The 25,660-nt window shown below is 54.0% G+C and overlaps 1 protein-coding gene across 2 annotated transcripts in view; it reads right to left on the bottom strand.

Moving 5' to 3' along the window:
• Window positions 1-1,994: 1,994 nt before the first annotated feature.
• NKD1 (NKD inhibitor of WNT signaling pathway 1) overlaps window positions 1,995-25,660 on the bottom strand; it is an 85,535-nt gene continuing 61,869 nt past the window's right edge. For both annotated transcript variants that reach the window (XM_059905019.1, XM_059905020.1), the window contains 6 exons: window positions 16,523-16,629; window positions 12,609-12,704; window positions 6,439-6,586; window positions 5,840-5,924; window positions 4,371-4,498; window positions 1,995-3,557 (listed from right to left, as the gene is read on the bottom strand). In XM_059905019.1, coding sequence (XP_059761002.1) covers window positions 2,965-3,557; window positions 4,371-4,498; window positions 5,840-5,924; window positions 6,439-6,586; window positions 12,609-12,704; window positions 16,523-16,629 — 1,157 coding nt within the window. In that variant the 3' untranslated portion in view covers window positions 1,995-2,964. The remainder of the gene's footprint in view (window positions 3,558-4,370; window positions 4,499-5,839; window positions 5,925-6,438; window positions 6,587-12,608; window positions 12,705-16,522; window positions 16,630-25,660) is intronic.

Below are 25,660 nucleotides of genomic sequence, written 5' to 3'. Positions count from 1 at the left end.
GGCAGTGACACTTTCATAGTGCTCCTGTGGGCCAGGCATCATTTTAACTCACTGAATTCTCACAACAACCCTGTGGGGTAGGTCTCTTCTGATCCCCCTTATAAAGGGGAAGATGAGGCTTGAGAAGTACACAGAGCTACCAAGGGAAGGAGTCAGGATTTGAACTAGGCGGCTGGGCACCAACATCTGTGCTCACACCACCACGCCACATCCAAAAGGCCCCGGGAAGCTGGGGTCAGGGAAGTCAGAGGGATGTGTACTTCTTCCTGTACACCTTTGTGTACTATTTGAATATTCTACATGTGCACATTACTACTTTTTAAAGTTAGGTAAATTCCAGGTACCAAGAAATAACAGAACCCTGACAGGTGTGGGGCTGGGAGAGATGGCAGGGACCTCTTCTCAGAGGCTGAGGAAACGCTCTCAGCCCACCAGGCCACAGAGGGGCTCCCTGCGTGGACCCAATGCCTGGCTTGTCTCCATGGTTGCAGCAATTCTGGGCCTGGGGCACCATCTGCTCTGGTCTGCTCAGCACCCCTCCTCTTCCTTCTTCTGGCACAGGCCCCTCCCCCTCTCCACCGGCTGGACGTGTGACTCCAGGGGAGCCACAGTGATTGGTCCAGGGATGGGTACCGGATCCAAGCCCAGCCAATTGGAATCCTTCCCTGGGCTTGCCCTAGTGGAAAATCCTTTTCCATCAGGTTGTGCGGCCCAAAGCGCCAGCAGTCCCCATACCACGGCAAAGCGTGTCGGGGGAGAAGTAGAAATCCTGAAAGGGAGCCATAAGAACCAGCGAGTCTCAGCTTCGTTCACATCCTGTCATCTCAGAGCCAGCTCCCTCCCTGCCCTCCCTGGGTTGGTTACTTTCCTGTCCATTTGAGTTGGTTCCTGACAAACAGAAGCCCATAGCCCTAAACAAGGGAGGCCCAAATCCACTGGTTAAGGGATCCTGGGATAGACTAGAATCCCACTTCTGCCACCTGCTGTGTGGTCTCAAGAGAGTTACTCAACCTCCCTGAGCCTGTTGTGCTCCCTGAGCTTCCACTGGCTGCCTCAGGGTTGTCATAAGGATTAACTGTACTAATCCAGTCCCAGGCACACCAGTAACTAATAAAATTAATACAGTGACAACAACTCAGCACACTATCTTCAAAAAATAACTCCTTACCAACCACGGTAGACCAACACCAGAGGCTCTGGAAAATGGGGTGCCAGTTGGGAGAGCAAGTAGCAGAAAGGCAGGCAGCTGGAGCCACTTTTTCTTCCTGTGTCCCTCCAGATTCACCCTCCACTCTCCTCTTCCCTGGCAGAATGCCTGTGTGACCCCCATCAATAGCTCCCTCACTCTCTGGCTCCTGGTGGCTTCAGCCAACGGTGCCTCAGCAGGATACAGGCGGGCAGGAGAGTGAGGTCAGGAAGTCATTTCCCTGTAGGGTCCCCACAGGCTGGCTGCATCCTTCCAGCGAAGGTCGCGGCTCCTTCAGGTGCCCCCACCCCTCTGTGTCTGCTGAGGATGACTCTCTCCCACGCCCTCCACTCCAGGGGTAGGAGTGGCACCCACAGTGCCAGCACAAGATCTTTTACTCTTTTAGGAGACTTTGCCCACACTATGTAAATATTCCCTTTATTAAGCTCACCCCATTACCCAATTAGAGTGTGTCATCAGTGTCATCAGTTTTTCACGGGGTCCCTGACTAGTTGACAGGTGTCCTTTCCCTGGCCTCCCCGGGTCTCAATCAAACAAAATTCTGCTCTACAGAGGACATTGCTCCAGGGTCCCAACTCTGGCCACTGTCTCCATTTCCCTCCACGCTTCTGTACTCCAACAGTCCTCTCCAAAGTCTGCCAGGTCCCAAACCTCGAGAAAGGATCCCTGATGAGAGGCAAGTGGCCATTGGCATCTAATGAACAGCGCCCCAACAGGAGGCACACAGGGTCACGTCTGGGCTCTGGATGTGTCTTAAGAAGCAAAGCACGGACTTCTGCACACCAGAAAAGGTACCTGAGAGTGTATATTTATAGAAAGATACATAGAAATGGACAGATGGAATCTATCTACAGATACAGAAAGCTCTGTTAGAGAACCACGTAGGTACGTATATATTTGCCAATGGTAGGACGCCAGGTTTCCACATCTTCGGTCACAACCAACAACACACAATTGCCCGATCTTGGAAAACCACACTTGTTTATGTGGTTGGTTCCCTCTCCGGAGGTTTCCAAAATGAGAAGGCTGGTTTCAGGGGCAGTCTTTAAATATGGGTGTGTATCTTTCTAAAGAAGAGAGGAGGAGGAGAGAAAAAACGAGAAATGTATTTTCATGTTGCGCACGACAGAAAAGATGGGACTGGTTTGGGGCAGGGGCGCGATCCCACTGGAAAGGTGTGAAAGATAACTCCAGAAAGGACAGCTAAGCTTTCTAGGTTGGGACATAAAAACACAACAGCTGGGAAGGTCACGCAGTCCGCCGAAATCCCTTGTAGCACATTACAATCCGTTAAGGGCAAAATAAAATCAGAATCATACTAAGAGGTAGCAGCTGTTTATCTTCTCGGAGATTTCAAGGGTCTCTGGAAGCCGGGCCAGGGAAGGGTGTTCTCCTGGAAGAGACTGGGATGGGGCAGAGTTCTGGCCGAGGGCTTGCCCGGGGCTGGGAAGGGTGTGGAATGGCCTGCGTGGACACCGCAGCTCCGGAGCCCCAGGGAGCCTCTGCCACTACAGGCCACTTCCAAACCCAGAGTCATTTCTTGGGTAAGTTATGCAGTCCCCACGACATATAAATAAAAGTTTAGTTCTGTGTTTCCATATATCTTCTACATGGAGGCTAGCTGAATATTAGTGGAGTAACAATAATTATTAATAAACAATAATCGTCATAATAACAATAATTAATAGAATAATAATGCCTTGGGGGCAGGGGGAGGGGGGTCCTTCATATGGTGGGGCAAGGGCGGGGGCGGGGCTCTAGGTCTGGTAGAAGTGGTGGTAATGGTGGTGGTGTTCGTGGTGGTGGTGGTGCTCGTGTCTCTGGACCGCCTGGCCGGCCTGGCTCTCGTACACCACCACCGCGGGCAGCTCCCTGACGTGGTCCCGCCCCACGACGGTGCCGCCCACGGCTAGGGGCGCCTGCAGGCCCCGGCACCCCTGATGGCTCTCCTTGGCGCGGTGCTTGTGCTTCTTGTGCCCGAGGGGCGCCAGAGTGGGGAGGAGGGCCGGGCTGGCAGCCAGGTGGGCGGATGGGGACACCGCAGGGACAGCAGGTCCCATGGGGGGTTTGCTTCTTGCCCCTCTGGCCACGTGGCCCACACCCACGCTCTTGCCCTGGGCCTTGGGGGACCTCACAAAGTGCTTGCTCCCGTCCTGGGTACCACCCCGGAGCCGCTGCTGGACCTCCGAGACCTTGGCGAATGGGGCGTCAAGAAAGTGGAAGGAGCCGGGGTCCACGCCTGGGGGCTTTCGGTGTGGGACGTGGATGGCTTCTGGCTCGTGGGAGCGAGATCGAGCGGGGTTGGAGGTGCGGGGTGGCAGTTCTGACTTCTGGGCCACTGACGGGGAGCCTAGGAACCAAGTCAACAAATGTTTAATGAGCACCTACTGTGTGCTGGTGTCACACGGTGCCCTGGAAACCACTCCGCCCCCAGTTCTCCCAGGCTGATAGAGGCAGCTGGTCCTTATCACAGCTAACCCCGACGCCCCGACTCCCCGCCCACTGACTGCTCTCCTCCCTCTGCCTTGGAGGAAACTTTTCTGGAATGGAACTTTGCCATCTGCTAAGTGGGAAAAACTGTTTCTGTGTTAGGTCTTTAAAGATAATTAATTCTCCTTCTGAGAGCTTGGAAAGAGAGGAGACAGGGACATTGTTAAAACTGTCTAAGGTCACTGGAGCACAAAGGAAATCTACAAGCATGTTCCTTAACGTATAGAGGTAACTCAGAGAGGAATTAAACACAGGGGGAAGGGGAGAAGGACGTTGTGGGGAGTGAAATTAAGTGGACTGTGTCTTCATCTATCTCAGCAAGAGCTGAGATGTCGAGGGCTGATGAAGACAGAGCACTGTTTTGCTTAACGAAGCCCAGGGTCCTCACTGGAAGAGAGGGGTGGGTCGGGGTGCAGCACCGAACTGTTGTTTTCATTGAATTATAAGCCCTCGGATACTATTTGATTTTGTTCGACTTTGTGCACGTTTTACTTTAATGTTTTAAACGTTTTGAATGCCATCTCCTCCAAGAAGACTCTATACTCTGTCCAGTAAAAGCTAGGCCTTCCCCCAGCCCAAGGGGGCCAGCGAACACCCACTCGCCCACCAGCGCCCCTGCCCGCCCAGCCACGCCCTGCCCTGGCCGCCCTCACCGGTGAAGGAGCTCCCTTACCAGGCCCAAACTGGGACGTGTAGTTTTCTATCCCAGCGAGATCTAAGTAGTGGTTTCTCCTCTCAATGTTCTCATCCACGCAATGGTGGTAGCAGCCGGACTGTTCCAGACGGCTGTCACCCTGGAACCTATCAGGGAAGGCAAGCGAGAGGGTGGGCCCTGGCCTCGCGGTGGGAGCGGTCCCACGAGCTCCTGGGAAGCCACCAGGACAAACCCTTCTGGACCCTCTGTTAATTTCTGTCTGGGTCTTGGGAGCAGGAGAGGGAGGGAGGGAGTGACCACGTCAGCACTCTGTCCCTCCTTTTCCTCCCCTGTCTGGCCTCCCTGGGCCTTCCGGGAGGACTGGATAGGGACTAAGCTTTGAACAGGCCCAAAGCAAAGGAGAAGGTAACTGGTCAAAACTTCAGGATGCTCCAGAGCCAGGCTTCAAACCATGTGTTCCTAACGTCTACCTGGCTCCCCACGGGGTGGGGAGAACAGAAGCCCCCAAGCGATTGGAGTTGAGGCTGGAAGACTCCATAACCTGCCCAAAGCTCAGAATGGGCCTTCCCAGGGTGGTGTAAGGTGCGAGGAGGGGCAGGTGGGGGAGGGAGGTGACCTTTCTCCCACTGCGGGATTCTGGGCTCCCTGCCCCTCCCCTTCAAGGGCCTCTGTGATCTGCCCACACTAGCTTACCTGCTCCCCCAGGGCAGCCCCCCTACATCTGTAGCCAGCCTGGGCACCCCCAATTCCTAGCCCTCTCCCCACACCATGCTGTGTCCCTGCTTGGACCACCTTCTCTCTTTCCCCTATGCTAGCGCTTCTCAAGTCCCAGCCATTACCTCTCCGTGTTCACAGCAGATACTGTCCCACATTACTGTTACTTTATATTACTGTTTACTCAGAGCTTTTCTTTACCCAGTCTCTCTCTTTCCTTCCCTCCCTCTCTTCACTTCCTTCCTTGCAGTTAAATAACAACAGGTGAAAGATAATTGCAGCCTTACAACCCCTTATCCACAATTCTGAAGTCCAAAACACCTGAAAGCAAAGATTTTCCACAACCCATTTGGCAGCCAAGCTTGCTCTAAACAGATGTGAAGGTAGCTACAGTCTTTCTCTCACTTAGCATGAATATTTATATGTGTCCCTGCAGAAATATCTATGTGATAAATCCTGGGGTGCTGTGCAGATCCCAGATAGAAATACACTGGGAGCACCTTTCTAAAACTCAACAAATGCCAAATTCCAAAACGAATCTGGCCCAAAGCATTTTGGATGAAGCAACGTGGACCTACATTTAGCTCTTTTGGACAATTGAGTTTGATTTGTGAACCTGCCCTCTGAAATCACTGCCCACCCCCCCTACGCCCTGCCCCCGAGGAGAATGTAGACTGCAGCCTCCTGCCTGGAATCCCTTAGAGGCAGGTCCACAGCCGGTGCTCAATCCGTGCTCAGAGGCACTGGGCCGGCTCTGCCCGCGCTCGCCCTACCTGAGGAGGGCTCGCTGCTTCTTCTCCCAGCTTCGCAGCTCCTCGGCGGGCTTGGTCTCCGCTCTGGGCCTGGTGCTCTGCAGGTCTGAGTCCCACCAGAGAAAGAGCCCGGTGAGCAGCTTGTTCCTGCACCCGTCGGCCTCCCGGCCCTGCCCAGGTTGCCAAGCACACAGCCCTTGAAACTGGCCCACAGCAGCTTCACAATGGCTCTGCGGGGAGGCTTCTCCCAGCCAGGACTAAATAGAGGGGTCTCGCAGCTACCTGCGCTGCCTGATGCCTCCCCCAGACTCACCTCCTCCCCAGACTCCTTAGCTGCCTTCGAGGCCCCGCCCACCTACACTCCCCATCACAGCAGCCCTTACTGGGGCTGCTTGCCACGCCCAGGCCCACCTCCAGCGCTTTGCTTATGCAGGGCCTTCCATCCGGAATTCCTTCCCTATCCAACCTTCAAAGACCCGCTCAAATCCCACCTGCCCACAGAGCAGCTCGCAGGAGAGGCCCCAGGACTCCCTCCCACTCCTCCCAGGTGGGGCTCTGACCCTCCCTGAGAGCTGGGAGTGGACCGACTCCCGTGGCCAGCACGGCCCTCCAGCCCTCACCGGGGTGATTGAGAAGGATGCTCTTCTTGCTCTGGCTCCCATCGGGGGCCACGGTGAGCTTCACCCGCAGCGTCTTGCTCGACGTCGGGGAGTGGTTGACGGAGGAATCGACCACCTCGTAGATGGTGTGCAGCAGGCTGGTGATGTCCTGGATGGCAAGGGAAGCAGAGACCCACGTGCATTTAAAACAAAGGAATCGGAGGGCCTCCGGAATCTGAAAGGCCGAAACCTCCCTGGTTCCCCCAAGGCCCAGCCTCAGGCAAACACTAGGATGTCAGAGGTCCACAAGGAGGGGAAATAAGAGTGAGGGAGAGGGAGAGTGAATAACCTGAATGCACAGGAAGGGCCGTGGGCAGCGGGGTTCAGTGACACCGGGGACCTCGGAGAGACTGTGTGCAAGCTGCTTCAGAATACTCTCATCCCAAAGGGAAGCCTCCTGCACTGTGGGTGGGAATGTAAACTGATACAGCCACTATGGAGAACAGTATGGAGGGTCCTTAAAATACTAAAAATAGAATTACCATATGACCCAGCAATCCCACTACTGGGCATATACCCTGAGAAAACCATAATTCAGAAAGAGTCATGTACCACAATGTTCATTGCAGCTCTATTTACAATAGCCAGGACATGGAAGCAACCTAAGTGTCCACTGACAGATGAATGGATAAAGAAGATGTGGCACATATATACAATGGAATATTACTCAGCCATAAAAAGAAACAAAACTGAGTTATTTGTAGTGAGGTGGATGGACCTAGAGTCTGTCATACAGAGTGAAGTAAGTCAGAAAGAGAAAAACAAATACTGTATGCTAACACATATATAAGGAATCTAAAAAAAAAAAAAATGGTTCTGATGAACCTAAGGGCAGGACAGGAATAAAGACACAGACGTAGAGAATGGACTTGAGGACATGGGGAGGGGGAAGGGTAAGCTGGAATGAAGTGAGAGAGTAGCATTGACATATATACACTACCAAATATAAAATAGATAGCTAGTGGGAAGCAGCTGCAGAGCACAGGGATATCAGCTCGGTGCTTTGTGACCACCTAGAAGGGCGGGATAAGGAGGGTGGGAGACGCAAGGGGGAGGGGATATGGGGACATATGTATGCATATAGCTGATCCACTTTGTTATACAGCAGAAACTAACACAACACTGTAAAGCAATTATACTCCAATAAAGACGGTAAAAAAAAAAATACTATCATCCCTCACGGGTAGAGAATTGCCCCAGGGATGCTATGGGTGGAGAGTTGTACCAGGGACGCTACATCCCCCAGACTTCCAGGCTGTACTGAAAAGCCTAAGCCATCTCCCAGGCACCAGAGAAAGCTCTTATGCTGGGCAACAACAGGTAAACTTGGAGGAGGGCCTCGGATACTGTGGGCGTGGGCGTCAACAGCATCTACTTCTGGTCTGATGAGCACCTCCTGCATGAAAAAAGGAAAAGTGGAAGCATCCAGAAAGATGAACTATTCTGTGAGAACTTGACCAAATCTCATCTTCTCTCTGGGCCTCAGTTACCCCCTTAACCAGAACAGCGCTCTCCAATCCTGATTGGGTGACGGAGGGGGTAGCAGGTTCCCCTCACGAGGTCTCCCTTTGTTCCGGGCACCTGCTAAGGTCCTTGGTCTGAGGGGAGGCTTTCTGCTTTAAATGATGTTGGAAACCTCTGGAAAAGGTATCTGCCCTCTATAGGTCAGGCTCACAGATGGTCGATTATCTGCCCAGAGACTCTTCATGACCACGGACAGACTCAGCCCCCTTTTGCCCCCTCACCCATAAGCCCTTAGGCAGAGGTGACACCAAGCACTGCCATGGCCATGCAGGTAGATGGATGGATGACCAGGAGTGCTGGGGCCAACTGGGGTACTGTCCCCACCCACAGGAGGTGACAGCCACCCAGCTCAGCTGACTTGTAATGTGGCAGTGCAGGCTGAGGGTCATTCCAGAGAAGCCAGAAAACCCGAATCTCTTGTTAAATCTTCAGAATCTTTGATACTGGCAACTAATTAATTTTTTTCAACTCATTCCCCTCTGCCCCCAGCCACGGGCAGCCCCCATTTTATTTCTGTCTCTATGAATTTGACTACCTCTAGGAACCTCACAGATAACCTCTAGGAATCATACAGCATTTGTCTTTTTGTAACTGGCTTCTTTCACGTAGCGTAATGCCCTCAAGGTTCATCCATGTTGTAGCATGTGTCAGAATTTCCTTCCTTTTTAAGGCTAAATAATATTCCATTGTATGGATATGTCACATTTTGCCTGTCCATTCACCCATCAGTGGACACTTGGGTTGTTTCCACCTTTTGGCTATTGTGAATAATGCTGCTATGAACATGGCTGTATAAGTATCTCTTAAAAAATCTGCTTTCAATTCCTTGGGATATACTCCCAGAAGTGGAATTTCTGGGTCAGATGGTAATTCTATATTTAATTTTTTGAGGAACCTCCATACTATTTTCCATAGTGGTTGAACAAATTTATAATCCCATCAACAGTGCGCAAGGGTTCTGTTTTCTCCACATCCTCACCAGCACTCGTTATTTTTTTGTCCTTTTGATAACAGCCATTCTGACAGTGTGAGGTACTATCTCATTGTGGTTTTGATCTGCATTTCCCTGATGATTAGTGATGTTGAACATCTTTTCATGTGCTTATTGCCTATCTGTGTATCTTCTTTGGAGAAATATCTAGTTAGTCTTTGCCCATTTTTTAATTGAGTTGTTTGTTTTGTTGTTGAGTTGTAGGAGCTCTTTATATATTCTAGACATTAATCCCTTCTCAGACACATGATTTGCAGATATTTTCTCCTATTCCATAGGTTGCCTTTCACTCTGCTGATTGTGTCCATTGACGCACAGAAGTTTTTAATTTTGATGTAGTCCAATTCATCTATTTTTGCTTTTGTTGCCTGTGCTGGGCCAGAACATCTGAGGGCTAGCCTGGGATGGTGGGGCTGCCAGTTTGAGACTTGGGCTCCAGCCACTCACTTGCTGGCTCCCTGGGGATCCCAGCTCTTCTGGCAAGGCCCACGGAGGACCCCTCTTCCCCCTTCTCTTTCCCTTGAGCTGCTCTGCACCACCATGATTGCCCACTCTTTCTCATCATCTTAGGAAGCCTGTGAAGGAGGTGTCATTATTTTACAGGTGAGGAAAGTGAGATCCACCAAGGTCATCACCTAAGCATCATATACCAGGCCTGGGGCGCTGGTGTGTGATCCCTGAGGGTTCCAGCTGATTCAGGGTCTAGGAACAAGTGTGCTTTTTCTATCCCAGCTGGAAAATCAGCCCTGTTGACTGCGCAGGGTCCGGCACGGAGAGGAGTAGGTGCCTGTAAATACTGTACAAGTGAACACCTGAAGGATGAACAGGTTCTTTCTTCTGAGTTGGGAGGCTGTAGCCTGTGGTTTCAGGGAGGCGGGAGCCCGTCTGCCCCAGCACACAGGAACATGCTTGCTGATGGCCAGAGGGTGTGGAGGGGAACGGTATTTATAGCCAGATTTGAGGAGTGGCTTTGGGGCTAAAAATAGACCAGGGGAAACACCAGGCTGGGTCTTCCCTGGACGGGAAGCCAACCTCCTTGCTGCTGGGCAGGAGAAAGAAACCAGTGAAGGCTCTCCCCAGGGGCCGGGCTGGGGCACCCTCCTTGGAAAGCCTCACTTCCTTACGATCCGTCTTGTTAGCAAGGGGTGAAGGAAAGCAGAATGAGGAATCAGAAAGCAGTGTCTGCCTGCAAGGTTTCTGTAAGGTCTCCGAGGTGGGGGGCAAACCCTTTTACGGTCAGCTCCTGATAGAAGGGAAGAAAGGACGGCTACCAGAGGCTGAGTCATCTGAGCCATCGCGTGTGTTAGAAGAGGGGAGAGGCCACCACACCTCTGAGAAGCCCAACCTGGCTGCCCTCTATTGCCACCCCCGTTCAGTTCTGTTACGCAGGCTTCAAGCCTGTCGTGTGTTCTCCTGTGAAGATAATGACTCCATTCCCTAACAGGCGGGGGCGGGGGGTGGTGGGAAACAGGAGCTCCTCGCTCTGGAAAAATAATAACCCCCAACAAAAAGCATCACAGCTGGAGGGCACTTGGGGGGTCTCACCTAAACCATCCCCCATCTCCCCAGGGTCCCAAACCAGGAAGGGTCTCTGCTGCTTCCCAAACACCCAGGTCCCTCTGGGGGCTTTGCCTGCCTAGAATCCGTTCTCTCTTCCCCTAATAACAGCACCCTGATTTTATTTTGTGAGCCAAATCCATCCCCCCTCCCATTTTCAGTCTATGTGACTCACGGGTCAAATAACTTTCCCCTGCCTCCAGAATGAGCACATGGACCCAGAGCTGGCCATTAAAAGCATCACAAACTTATGGCAAAAATGACTGGTTCAGGACCAGACATGTGACTCAATCAAAGCCAGTCAGATTCGGTTCTGGAACTCCAGGTGACATTCTGAATTTGGGAGGGCTGCAAACAGCATGGGATATAGACTGAAACTATCAGCCATTATCTCGCTACTGCCAAGGGGAGAGCCGGCCTGATAATAAAGGAACACAGAGGAAAGAGAACCGTGAAGAACAGCTAGTCCTGAAGACACTGAGCCTCTGGATCCAGCCATGCCTGAAGTCAGTACCCGTGGACTGAAGTTTCAGTTACATGAGCCAATATAGTCCTCTTTTTTTTTTTTTCTTACTGTAGTTTGTGCTGGGATTCTGTCACTGATGCCCCACAGAGTCCTGAATGATTAAAATTCACTCACAGCTTCTTCCTCCGACCTGTTCTAACATCCCCTAAACCGCAGCCTGAGGAAGAGGTGGGCTTTTTTTCACCCAGGACTCCCCTCTGGCAGCTTTTCCTGCACTATCTGCAGAGAAGAAAATACTGAGCCCTGAACCGGGACAGGGAGATAAGAGAGCAAAGCTTCAATTCTCCCTGGGAGCACCCTGAGGCCCTCGCGTGCTGGGCGAGAGGTGGGCGAGGAGCCAGCCATGCTCATCTCAGACCTCTCTCCATGCAGATCTGTTACAGGTAGCGCACCTGAACACCAGGGCCTCCTGGGGAGGGAGAGGATGTCAGAGAGAAACAGGACAGAAAAGGCAATAAGGAGGCAGAAGGGATGATACCAAGACCCAGGCAAAAGAGAGGCAGCAACAGTCAGCAATAATGCAGATCAGATCACTCGCCAGCTTAAACCAGCCCTCCCCCGGCTTCCCTTAACACCTGGAATCAAAGTCAGGGTGCTGGCTGGAGCCTGCGAAGCCCCGCGTGAGCTGTCCGGCCGGCTCCCGGCTGCAGCCCTGCCTCTCTGGATACACAGCCACCGCACCAGTCTCCTCTGGTTCCTTAAATGCCCTGAGCGCTCTCACTCTCCCCGGCCCAGGGCTCTGCCCAGCTCAGCGCCCACGTCACCTCCTCCAAGAGGCTTCCCTGGACACTCCTGCCCATCTCGCTCATACCGCTCTGTTTATTTCCGTCACTGAACACGTCACAGCTTACAGTGATCCCATGACTGTTCGGGCTCTGCTTCCCTCAGCAGACAGTCGGAGCTACACGGCCAGAAACTGCGTCTGTGCTGTTGCCCACTGCGCACCCAGGACATAGGAGATGCACACAGCAGGTGCGCCATATGCAGACTCAGGTACGTAGAGAGGGCGCGAGGAACCGAGGGAGGAAAGAGACGTGGGGGAGATTTGAGGGCAGAGAGAGACACAGGCATGTAGGCGGAGGGGAGGGGGAGGAGGAACGGGCTTGTGAACAGAGCTGCTGGCCGGGCCCTTGGGGCTGCTCATTCCTGCATCAGTGGGGGTAGGCACTGCCCGGCCTCTGTCTGCCCAGCCCACCCCAGCTCCTGGGCAGACTGGCCGAGGTGGGAAGTGGCCTGGGGTGATCTCAGAGCTCCAGGACCAGAGAGAGAAGGAGGCAGGACAGGACTCTAGGGAGGCCTGGGCTCAGCGCCTGCCTCTTGCCCCTTCTGCAGCAGGAATGGCGCCTCGGCCAAGAGCAGCCTGGCAGCCCTTCCCCTCCCCGTTCGCAGGTCTCTGTGACGCTCCCAGCAGCCTCGCTCCTGCCCTCCCCACCTACCCTTAGGAGAAGGGGAAGGGGCAGCTGTGGCGGGCTCATGATGAACGCCCTGCGCCCGAGGGCGTGGCCTGGCGGGAGGCCAGGCGGGTGCACTCACCTCACGGGTGACCTTGCCATTGTTGTCAAAGTCATACAGAGTGAAGGTCCACTCCTGCCGGCTGTCCTCCTCCACAGACACGTCACACTGCAGCTCCTGGACACAGACACAACAGACGGACGTGGCTGATCACGCGGTGGCTGGAACACCCGTAGGCCACGTCATGGGGCTGCCACCTCCCCCTGTCCTCCCCAGACTCTGTGTGAAGAAGAGGGTGATGACTACTGAGCCCGCGAGCCACAACTACTGAGCCCGTGAGCCACAACTACTGAGCCCGCGAGCCACAACTACTGAGCCCGCATGCCACAACTACTGAAGCCCGCGCACCTAGAGCCCTTGCTCTGCAGCAAGAGAAGCCACCGCAATGAGAAGCCCGCGCACCGCAACGAAGAGTAGCCCCTGCTCACTGCAACTAGAGAAAGCCCGTGCGCAGCAACAAAGACCCAACACAGCCAAACATTTTTTTAAAGAAAATAAATTTATTAAATAAATAAATAAATTTATTTAAAAAAAAAAGAAGAGTGTGATGACCAAGACGTGACGGGCCCGGGAGAGAGGCCAAGCCGGGCAGGGGAGCTTGGGTCTGGGGAGAGGTGCCTGCCGGGTGCAGACAGTCTCTGGGTCTTCAAAGGCCAAGGAAACACAAGGGGGGCTCTGGGAGGAGGCTCTGTGGCCTCAGGAGGAATGCACTTGGACCCAGGGCTAGACGCTACTGGAAGACGCAGGGGTGACTCAGGGAGCCGTGACGGGACACCCAGGGGGGCCACCTGACCTGGAAGGTAGGACAGGAGGGGCATTAAGAGTTAAAGAGTCTGCCCCAGGTGCCAGCCCGGGCTTGGCCCTCTGTAGCTGCGTGACCTTGGACATGGCCCTGCTCTGCTCTGTGCCTCAGTTTCCCCTCACATAAATTATGGAAAATGATGGTATCAACCTCAGAAGGTTGTTGGGAGCATTAACTGCCCTGTCCCACGTCCCCTCGGCCCCCTCCACATTCCCCTGTAGCTGCGGTGGGCAGTCCCTGACCTCCCACCTCAGGCGCCCGGCTTCCCTGTCCGAAGGCAGCCCCAAGGAGTCAAGGATTGAACGCCCAGCAACAACCTGAACAAGGGAGGGGCCGGGCCGGGGGACACACCTGAGCGCGTTCGGAGTGGCTCTCCGAGGGGCCCCAGCGGACAGAGCCCAGCTGCCTGTGACCTGCTCATCAGCTCCCCCCCGCCCCCGTCACGGGCGCCCCTCCTTCCCTGCTGCTCCCTGGGATCACCTCCCAAGTCCTGTCTCAGGGTCTGCTTTAGGAGAACTGGAAATAAGTGCGTATGCCTCTTGGCACAGAGAAAAGCCTAATTAATGGTGGTAGCTGCTATTGTGTTTGCTGGAATGATTAATATAGCGATGACGTCATCATCATCACTCCCACAACCCGAGGTGTCCAACCACAGGGACTTGGAGCTGGGAAGCGGGAGCTCCGTCACTGGTGGCACACACGCCGGGGCCGGCGGAACCCCAAAGAGATCCAGAAAGGATGGCCGTTTGGGGAAAGAGAATCCACAAGCCTTAATCTTAAAGGCTTAAATGGCCTTTAAGATCCACAGTTCTATGAAAACAAGCAACGACACCCCCAGACACCATCCTGTTCCACGTCTTGCCTCGGCCCACATCTCCTTCTGCGTGAGGACAGGCTAAGCCCTCAGAGAGCGGAGGTGCCCGGCCTCCCAAGGCTGGTGGGAGTGAGCCCCAGCACGGCAACCCTGCCCCTGGCTTCCGCAGCTCAGAGCCGGCTCCCTCCAGCAGTTCTTGGGCGGCCCACGCTGAGTTCAAAGTCGGCCTTCCCTCAGTTGTGACATGCCTGTCTGATACCTGCCAAGTGCCCACTCTGCTCTCTGAGGCACCGCGTCGTGCAGCACAGCAATCGGCCCACACACATGCCTGTACACGGGTGCGTGCTTGCGAGCACACACACACAGACACGTATACGTATGCATATACACTCCCACACATACATACACATACTCACACATACATACATATACACGTGCACACACACACATTCATACATACATGCACACACATACACACACCTACGCACGCGCACACACACACACACACACACACACACACACAGTGTTTACCTGCTTCCCTCTCCCAGCCCCTCCACGTGGCTCCAAAGACGGCTCGGGTTAGAAGTTCAGGAACACGGGTTAAGTAACTACCCCCACCTCCCGTGACCTCTGTCACGTGCACCTTCTTGTCCCCCCAGCCCCGGACCTCTCAGGTGAGTCTTCCTCTGGGACCATGGATGAGTCACAGGCAACAGCCGGCCCCACTTGGGCTTCCTGGGAAGACGTCTGGGGCTGGGCCTTCCCTCTGCCGCTGGGCTTGGCATTGGCTTTGCCAAGCACCCCCCAGAAGACCTGCAGGGCCCCGGGGTCGGGGAGCTCAGGAAGAAGCTCAGCACCCACAGCTTCTCAACCAGATGCCGCCTGACCCCTCAGCTCCTGCATTCAGGGCCCTTGGCGACCTGTCTTACCCACACTCCTGCGACATGCCCCCGACTCCCTGCACAATGCAGCTTGGTAGCCCCGCACAGCCCGCCGGCACTGCCAAGCCTCCAGGCCTCTGCTCCTCCTCTTGCCTCCACCAGAAGTGTCCTCCTGAGCCCAAAGGCTACCCCCGTGCATCACCTCTCCCAACTCCACCTCCTACGCCCAGAGGCTCAGCATAGACACTCGCCCTCTCCAACCTCTGCCTGCAGCCGCGGCTCCCTCCTCCGGGCACTGCACCGAGTGTCTGGATTGCCAAAATGCCCATCACTCCGCAGCGCTCCGGCCTCACTTAGGTGACCTCCCTGTCCCCTTCCGTGCTCCCAGATCCCCATCACGTCACCAACTGTGCAGTTACTGGGCCTGGGTCACTCATCTGTCCCCCTTGCCACGCTGTGCTCCATGAGGGCAGGAACCATGTCCAGTTCACTGCCGGGTTCCCTGGTACCCGCAGTTGTCAATCAACACTGGTTGGAAGGAGGAAAGAAGGTACTCATTCTGAATTGAACACCCTTTTAAGCACTTGAGATGCCTTAACTCAGCATGCTTCCGACATGCCAATAAGATAGATGTCGCCATTTCATGGGGGGGGGGGGGAGGCGCAAGTGAGGCGGCGGCAGAGCTGGGAACTGTCCCCCATCTGCTGGCCCCAGAGCTATGCCCTAGTGATCTCATGAAGGAAACAGAGGAGGAAGGAGGGAGGGTAAAAGGAGGGCGGGGAGAAGCCGGTAAGCTCCCTGAGGGCAGGTCTAGGTCTTGCTCTCAGCACCTGGCCCTGTGCTTGGTACACAGAAGGAGCTTAATATTCCATTCGGGGAGGCAGGACAGACAGACTGTGGGCTCTGGGCGGGCATGTCCCCTTTGGTGTTGACCACCTGAGTCCCAGACAGAGTCAGGGACCTGCCCCAGGTCTCCTGGTCGTCCACCCCACCTGAGAGTCCCCACATGCTCCCCAGAACAGCCTTGGGAGCTAGAAGCAAAGATTTCTTTCATCAATGAGGAAACTGAGGCCCAGAGAAGAGGGTGGTCACCCAGGCGGTAACAGCAGCACCAGGGCCAGGGTGCCATCTCCCCCGTTCACTCTCCTGTCCTTCCCCCAGGCCACCAGGCCACAGCCCAGGGGCATCCTCTGGCCACCACCCCATGTTGAGAGGGGCCCCAAGCTGAGAGGGGAGGGCAGAGGTGAGTCCCCAGGGCCTGAGCGGAGCTGGGGAGGCCCCAGATGTAGCAGGAGAAACCTCTCCCAGAGGGCGGCTATTCACCCAGGAGGGGAGGGGCCTTCACATCTGGATGGGCCTCAGCTTCCCTCCTCGAAAAGCAGCACCGAGAAGAGAAAACCCTTCCATCCAGGGCCCAGCACCAGGAAAGGAAACTTACTTCGAATTTCAGCTGCTTCTTGGAGCCCGGGCAGGATTCGCCTGTCTTCTCCATCTTCTTCTCATCTCCACTGGCCAGCCCATCCGTCTTCTCAGGAGGCAGGGCCACTGCAGGGAGAGGCGAGGGAGAAAGCGTGAGGAGGTGGGTCCCGAGCCTCCCAAGCCCAGGTGCCGGGCTGCGGGGCCACCGGCTCCCTGTGGCTTTGTCCCGAGGATGTCCTCACCACGGCGCGGGGCCCATTCTGCCCTGCCGGTTTGCTGGAGTCCAACTGCTCTGTCCTCTGGCCCTATTAATGCCCAGGGCTGTCCCAGGGGAGACCCTCTTCCCAGGGTGCCTCTTTGCCCGCTGCTCAGGTCACCCCAGTGGGCCTCTCAGGCCTCTGTTCTCGGCAGCCCAGATAAGCAGCCTGAGGCCACCCAGGGCAGTGCTGGGCCAAAGGGCAAGTGAATGAAGGCAGAGAGGTGCTTTTGGAGCCCCCAGGGGGAGCTCAGGACCACAGCCACTTTCTGCAGTCTCTGCCTTCCAGGAGGACATTGTGGTGTCCTCAAAGACGCCACCTGCCTGGGCACACTGCATGCTACCTGCATGTGGCACACTGGTGGGTGGTCAGGAAGAGGGACAGAAATGGGGAGTGATAGAAATGGAGTTCATTGGGGTAGGTGAAGGGCATATACACGAGCACACACGCACGCACAGACACGCAGGCATGCACACCATGGTATCTTCAGGAGCCAGCTCACCCTGGGCCTTTCATTCTGCCTCTGCTCACCTAGAGGGTCCTCCCTCTGCCAAAGGTATTAAGCAGAGGGTTCTATGGTCCTTGTGCGTCCTCCCAGGAGCAGTGGGAAGGTGGGCACGGAAGCCCGGGGCCGGTGGACAGCATTTTCCCGTGAATACCCCTAAGAGGTGCCAGGGGAGCAGCCGTCATCTCTGAGCTAGGACCCAGCCCACGAGGTTCCCTCAAATCTTGAAAGTCCCACAAGACCCCTTCAGCCCCTCCTGTCTCTGCCTGATAAAGGGGACTCAAGTTTGCTCAAAAATGTGCTTTCCTAAACAGCCTCACAGCGCCTCTCTTTAGATTCCCTCAGCTGCCCTGGGGCAGTGATTCTGTTGTCCTGTTTTACAGGGGAGCAAATGGGGCCTGGCTCCCACCTGAGGAACTGTCCCCTTATGCCTGACTCAGGGTGGCCCAGGAGGGCCATGTAAGGAGCTGAGATGACTGGGCAGTGGCCCCAACCATGGGTGGACTTTCTTGGGAAGTCAGGAGCCTGGAGAAATGCAGCCACCAGGCCAGGAAACTAGGTGGGGGGCTTTGCCTCCCCCCCCCAACCCCAGTCCTCACACCGCACTCACACACCCTTGCATACCAGGACCCAGGAGTGGCTGCTGGGGAAGTTCCCCAGCTCTCCTGCTTCGCTTCCGCCCTGTGGGCCCAGCAGTTATCCGAAGCACTTCCCGTGGGGCCCGGCACAGCTTGGTGGCCTCGGTGCACAAAGATGAGGCAGTGACCTCACACAGTGCTGACTGCACTGTTCATCGACTCACTCGGTCCCCACAGCAACCCTGTGAGGCAGTTACTACTATCAGCTCCACTTTCCAGATGGGAAAACTGAGGCACAGAGAGGCTAAGTGCTTTGCTACTAATTGACGGGGCTGGGATTTGAACCCAAGCGACCTGGCTCATGCTCTCGACCACTCCACGCCATTCCTGGCTCGGTTCAGGAGACTTGGTGCCAGCCCAGGGAGAGGTTAGTCTCTGCTTGGGTTCTGATGCTCCCGACACTGTGTGTGGCCCTGGGCAGGTCACATAACTTCTCTAGACATCTCAGTTTCCCCACCTGTAAAATGGGGATGGTAACAGTCCCCTCCCCAGAGGATTCCTGTGTGGATTCAAGGAGCAATGACTGAAAGGGCTAAGACCCAGCCAGGGCCAGCACACGGGGTCCAGCCATTAGTAGTAATAGTCTGGGGAATGACGTCCCGACACATTTAATCTTTTAGGAATCATGAAGTGGGCAGCTAAGCTTTTTAAAAACTGAGGCTTTTGGATACAAACAGACACAAAGCGTCGTATCAGCCTGGGTGGGGAGCAGGACAGGGAGGAAGGAGATACAGATAAAGATGCTGCAGTCACAGGCCAGACAGGCGGGGACAGGAAGGCGGCCAGTGGCTGACCCGGCCCCATCACAGCTCCCCTCTCGGCTGGGCCTGGGGGCCGAGGCAGCCACTGCCGGGTGTCCCCATCCTTCTCTTTACACCCAGTGGGATGCAGGGAGCCCCCAGCTCTGCACGTCCCCACAGCAAGGCAGCAACTCCCTAGAGCTGTCAGGGGCTCTGGCTAGAGATCACAGACCCTGGCTCCTCCCTGGTCGTTTCACAGAATGAGGCCAATGAGAATAAACCTAAAAGATCCGGCTCCTCCGGGGTGGGGGCACTTGGCATCCTCATCACTGGGGTGGTTGTAAGGGGAAGGTCACTGGTGCTGACCGCTCCCGGGGTAGTGGATGAAACCAAGTCCAGCCCTCCCTGCTCCTCCAAAGCAAACACCTCCATGGCCAGGAGCTGTCCCGCTCTGGTGTGACGCCGAGCCCCAGGGAAGTCAGGTGGGAGATTGGCCAGTGACCCAAGGACAGCCAAGCATACAGCCTGCGCCACCCTGACCCCTCCATCTCAAATCTATCGGTGCACTGCTGGGCCAGAGCTGCCACCATCATGGGAAGAAGAAAAAGAAAAAGAAGAAAGAAAAACAAAGGCCAGCTCCATCTTCAAAGCTGCTGCCTCCCTCTGCCGAGGTCCTGGCTGGAGATGCAAGCCGGCCAGGCTTATCGAAACCAAACTTCAAGTTCAAAGGGAAGTTATCAGAAAACCACCTTCAGGTTCAATGTTGCCTTTCAAGTTCCACTTGATAAAACCCAAAGAAAAGAAACCTCTGTCCCTGCTCTCTCCTTCTCCGGACCACCCCTCCCCCTGACACCCAAACAGCCCGGTCCTTCCTCAGGTCCTCCCCTCCTGCCTTCCTTTCTCCTCTCCCAGGGAGGAGGGGGACATCCCCCTCCATCCCTTATCCTCATCGTACGTCTTCTCCAAAGACCAGGGCTTTGTCCTTTCTTCACCAGGGGGTCCGATCCCTCATCCCACCCTAGCTCAGAAAACCACCTGGACACCCACCCGGGGCCCCTTCCCAGCATGGGGACAGGTACAGGCGGGTAGTAGGACTGGAGCCATCTGCCCTGGGGCCTGGGGGCCAGGAACAGTCAGTGCCCCTTTGTCCCCACCAAAGAAAGTCTTTCTCCCTTTCACTCTCCCCTGCCCAGTGGCCAGAAGAGGTGGCAGATAACCAGTCAGAAAGCCATGCAGACCCCAATGCCAGAGGCCTGGGCTGGGACTCAGGGGCCCTGCTTCTCCATCCACATAACCCACTGAAACCAAACAACGAAAAACCGCCACCTGCCCCAGCCACCCCTGTGCAGAACAAATCGCCCTCCCTCCGTGCATCCGTCCTCGGGCACATGGGCAGGTGGGAGAAGGGTGAATGGGGTTCGCCACAGGTTGCCTGGGTCCAATCAACTGGAGATATTTTTGTCAAGATGGGTTTTAGCACCAGAGCCCAAGCGCGTTCCCTGTCTCTTACTCCTGTTCAGCCCAGCAGTTTTTTTCCCCCCCGGAGGTGATCTTTTGTGGGGCATAGTTTCAGGGAGACTCTGATCACTCTTCAATTGCAACAGTAACAACACTGCTAATTTGAAAGCAGAAAGGAAAGCCGTGGAAGGGGTAGGAGAAAAGGGAAGGGAAGGGACAGAGTGAGGAGGAAGCAAAGCCTTTCACTTGCCTATGAAGTACCCTTGGTGACCTAGAGCAGGGGTTGGCAAACTACAGCCCGAGAGGCAAGCCAACCCACCGCCTGTTTTTGTAAATAAAGTTTTACTGGGACACAGAGACACTCACGTCCATTGTCTATGGTGAAGCAGAGTTGAGTAGCTGTAACAGAGGCTCTAATGCCCACAACACCTAAAACATGTACTTTCCCAGCCCTTTACAGTAAAGCATGTGGACTGTGCCTTAGGTAAGTGCAGCTCTGCACACCTACGAGGATACATTCTTGATAGGCAGGGTGCAGGCTTCACCTGCTGCTCACCTGCTTGACTGGAAATCCTTGTGCCGTCCACAACCTGCCCAACCATACACAGTAGCCATGGAAGAAAGAAAACGTCAACTCTGCTTTCTTAAAACCAGGTCTCAGCTCAAACAATTCTGGGGCAGCGTGTGGAGCGCCTTCTCTTTGGAAGCTGTTCCCTATCCCTCCTCTCACCATGGCCACGGCCACGAGGAGCCAGCCGGCCGTCTGTGTTTACCAGATGATGGCTCTGTCCCACATTAGCTCCCAACCTGGCATCTCTCCACCCCTAGCAACTGCCAGATTAAATGCATTACTTGACCATCTTCACCCGGCTCCCTTTGATGTTCCCTTCTCAAGCTTCAAAATACCTTTTGGAGGGAGATCAGACAGCATTAAACAGAATTACTAATTAATTAAGCAAAGTTAAATTTTAAACACTGTTTGTTGTGTTAGCCAAAAGCCTGAACAGAACAGACTTTTTTCCTCCGCTGAGATCAAAGACAGTCTCTTCCCTCTCCCCTCCCCCAGTTTAAAAAAAGGGGGTGGGGGTGGGGAGGAAGAGAGAGAGAAAGAGGAGAGCCCTTGAGCACCGGGGAGAGTAGAAGATGCCGGAATGGGCGCAACTCTGATCATGGGTCCCCGACACCCACCCAGGGACCTAATGGGAGGCATCCGAGGCTTATTTGGGACCTCACACTGGGAGAGCCACGGTCACGTTCTCGGGACTGTTTAGCAGTGACCCAGGGAGCAGGATGGCATAGCCCACCCAGCCTGAGCTGTTGACAGCTGGCGCCGCCCAAGCATGAGAAGAAGAAGGGTTGTGAAATGAAACAGATCCAGCCTCCTGAGGCCCCACCCTCCTGAGCAGGAGGAACGCCCCCGGGTTCTTCCCCCCTGGCCTTGGGGTCAGGGTCATTTGGGGTCATTGCGAGACCGGCTCTGAGAAGCCGGCTGTGCACGGTACAACTCTAGGGGGCGCTGTTCACATGCCGGACATCCTCGATTTGTGTATTGCTTGTGACAGTTTTCGGACAGATGGCAGAAAGATGTCTGGAGGAGGGGCCCCTTTTTCCAATTTGTACAAATGCATTTGTTGCTAGCAGAGGGCTGTCTAAACCCATTCAGTCTGCAGTCCTATCTGGGATCTCCTGATGGCTTCACGGGAGCCGGTCACATCCACGCAGCCAGAATGCAAGTTTCTCGAGAGAGCTGGCTCTGCTGGCTGCTGCCTCCTGGGCTGTCCACCGTGCCTAGCACGTACCGTACGTGCACAGAGCAGATACCCCATCCCAGCGAGGTCCACTGCGCCAAACCCCACAGGTGGACGGAAGGCAGGCTGTATAACAAACACCATGAATTCTGGTGTGACTGAGGCTGCGAACTGGCATGGGAAAGGGGGTGGTTTAAAAGGGGTAGGTCTATTCCTGAATCCCAGACGTCGGCTAAAATCCAAACCCTGGATGATATCAGCAAATGCCAGCTTATTTTAACACAATCCAGAAAGGCCTGGTTGATATTAAACTTTGGAAGGAGAGACAAATTTGAAACATGGTATGATTAAATCAGCCCCACCAAAGACCAGAAAATACTAATGCTGAAATGCCAGGTGCACACCTCTCTTAGCCTGGTTACGGGGCAAGTTCTCCTCAGTTGATACAATGTAAGTAAGATTTAACACAAGCCAGAGCTTCCTGGCTGGAGTTTGGACCCTGGCCTTAATGTAGCCACAGGCCTTTCTCAATTGTCCACGTCCAGATTATCTGCCACAAATATTTTAGGCTCAGGGTGGCTTGCCAGGATGTTTCTGACTCCCCAACCCTCCAAAAGCAGCTGTTAGAGGGAATGCAGATGAATTTTAATATTAGCCTATGCCAAATATAATTAGGAGGGTAAATCTGCTGCCAGTAAAAAGAGAAAGATATCATATGTGCATTCCAGGCCAAATGGTTTCTTGCATTATCTGCATGAGGCTCTCCTCGGGGAACTAGGGTGTAGAGATGTACAAATCTGTTTGTCCCTGCACACAGCAGCGGGCTGTACGTGGAAGTTGGTCAAGTTAGTGGGTGCACACGTTATTCCATTAAGTCCTCTTAATAGCACCATGCAGGGTATGTTACCGTTTGCATTTTACAAGAGGAAACTAAGTGTAAAAAGCAAACTTGATGGAGCCATTTCCCTGCTGCTGTCTCTCAGCCCCATCTCTCCACAGAGCTGCTTTTCCCCACCAAGAGCACTCTTTCTGTCTCTCCAACTCCTGTTCATCCTTCAGGTCTTCACTGTAAATGTCCCTACCTCTGAGAAGCAATGCCCTCATGCCCTCAGGGGCTAGGTTAGATTTCCCTGCTCAGTGATCCCCGATTATACTGTTAGTATCATTATTCATTTGACTGAATACTCCTGCTGCAGCTCCGACATACAGTACAGTGCCTGTCACCCTACATAGAAGTGTCTCATCATCATTATCATCAAAATGAAACAACAGGAAGCAGCACAATCAAGATCTGAATGCAGAAGGTGTAGGAACAGAACTAAAATCCCAGTTTCCTGCCTCCCCAGCCACTGGTCTCTCCATTCTGTCACACAACAATAGTTAACACCTGTTCCTGCCTGTCCCACAACCATTCTCCCCTTCTGATAATAGCATCTGGGTTTTCTCTAGGGGGCCACCCCTCCCCCATCTCAATCCATGTGGTTTACCAGGGGCTGATCCCACTCCAAGCTTACGGGATGCGCCCAGCACCCAGACCCGACCAGCTTATTTCATCCTGATGGCCCTGTGACCTAGCTCAGTGGCAAAGGACAGTTCACTGTGAAGCTGACGAAGCTAAAGCTTCTGGGCCTCTCGCTTGCACGGGCCTCTTCCAAGTTGGGATGTGTTGACATTGGTTGTTTGGTTGTTTTTGTGGCACTTTCAAAATTAGATATTTTATCCTCAATCGGTTAAGAACACTGTCTCTTCCCATTCTGACTTCCCACACGTCCCCTTGTGTCACATGGTATTGGAGTGAACACGAGCATTTCTGGAATCAAGCTAAGGGGAGGGTGAGTTGGGGATATATTTATTTAGGTTTAGTGGGAAATATATTGTAAATAGTAAGATATAAATACATATATTTGTATATAACTGGTCCATAGTTATGAAAGAGAAGCATGTCTTCTTTTTCTTAAAGAAGACCCCCCCCCAAACTGGATAAGCTTGGGTCCCACAAAACCTATACCTACTTTGTCCAGTAAAGTAAGAATCAAACTTTTGCAAGAAATAATGGACTTGGGAGCTCTCTTTCACCTGCGATGGCTCAGCTTGTAGGATGTGAGCACCCAGAGCAGGGTGGTCATCTTGGCCACCTTAGCGGGAGAGACTAACAGAGGGCAGAGGGACAGATGATGGAGAGAGAGAGGATGAACTATGTGTGTGTATGTGTGTGTGTTTTCATGACGTGGTTTGAGCTCCTGGATCCAACCAGCACTTCTTAGGCAAGATCTACCCCAGAGTTTTTCAATTTCATGAGCTAGATCTTAAGTGAGTTTGGGTTGCATATCCATAAGAACCCAAAGAATCCTGACTTAACTATCCATCACTTGGAGCCCTTGCTTTTCAGGAAAAACAAAACCACCAACAACATACAATTGACCCAGTGCAATACTCTTGAAGAAGCTGGTTTCTGGCAGTTTCCACCAGCAGGTGTCTACCCCTTCCTGCGTTTTTTTCTCCTCACTCCTGCTTCCCCAGGTTACATTTTTCTGTAAGTAGATTTTATTTAAGGGCCAGTTGTGACTGAGGGGAAAGAAGAAAGGGGAAAAAAAAAAAAAACCCTTCCCAACAAATAGCATTCTGGCCTTTTTTTCTCATCAGAGCATAAGGTTGATGGCCACTCTGCTTTGAGGTTTGAATAGGATTGAGACGAAACATCTGTTGGGGGAGGGAGGGGGGAAACGCCGGGAGAGGGAGAGGGAAAGGGAAAAAAGCCTTCTTTGGGCTAAAAATATCATGTCCCTTCCACTCTCCCCCATCCCCGCCCAAGTTAAAACATGTGATGAAATTCAACTTTTAAAATCTAACCCCGAGCTACTTGAAACTATGAAAGCCTCCTCGGCATCTGACACCAGTCAGAATTTCCACTGTTCAAGCTGAGCTTTTATGAAGAACAGACTTGAGAGAAACTGCTGTCACGGCTGAAGCCCGGGCTTCTGGGGGGACTGCAGTGGAGTGGAGTCTGGGTGACTGACACTCACCGGCAGGACAGGCTCTGAACTGAGGGAGAGAAGCCAGCGGGGTGTGGCCTGCCTGCCCCCTCTGTCTGGGGGTCCCTGCTGCTCTGCAGTGAACTCCCCTTCCTCCCAGACTTATGGGAACCACCGGCCAGCCCCACCGATTGACAAGCCTCACCCAGGACTCCCATGGAGCTATCTGTGGCCACTTCCTGAGAAGTCCTCACTCTCTCCCTCTCTCTCTGTCTCTCTCTCTGTCTCTCTGTCTCTGTCTCTCTTTCCCCCAACTGGTCCCTGAACTCTAGACTCGGTGTCCACCTGTCTACTCAGAATCCCCACCTGCATGTCAAACAGGCATCTTGAAACTGACATATCCAAAAACAAAAGCCTTGACTGTCACCTGCCAAAACCTCCACCTCAGAAGTGCCAGCACCATTTCCTTAGTTCCTTAAGCCAAAACTCTAAGGTGTACCCGGGATCCCTTTCTTTCCCTCCCCGCCGACCGCCCACCTCCTGTCTCCCAGCCCTCCCCCCTCTCCCCCAGACCCATCCACTTCTCTCCAGCCCCTCAGCCCCAGGCTAGGCCAAGGCCATCACCTCTCCCCTGCACTAGCGCAATCACCTCCTGTTTTCATTGCTTCCTTCCTTCCTCGGAATGACCCATCCTTCCCAGGAGCCACAATTAACTGGTGAAAATGGAAGTCAGAATCTGGCACTCTCCTACCTCAAACTTTCCAACAGTTTCTCTCCAAAAGCAGCGTGAAACCCAAGCCCATGGCCCCATGCTCATCCCCCAGGTCTCCTGCTGCCAC

Source organism: Balaenoptera ricei, chromosome 19, assembly GCF_028023285.1.
Source record: "Balaenoptera ricei isolate mBalRic1 chromosome 19, mBalRic1.hap2, whole genome shotgun sequence".
Taxonomy (NCBI): domain Eukaryota; kingdom Metazoa; phylum Chordata; class Mammalia; order Artiodactyla; family Balaenopteridae; genus Balaenoptera; species Balaenoptera ricei.
The sequence above is the reverse complement of the archived record's forward strand: the minus strand, read 5'-3'. Positions and strand labels throughout refer to the sequence as shown.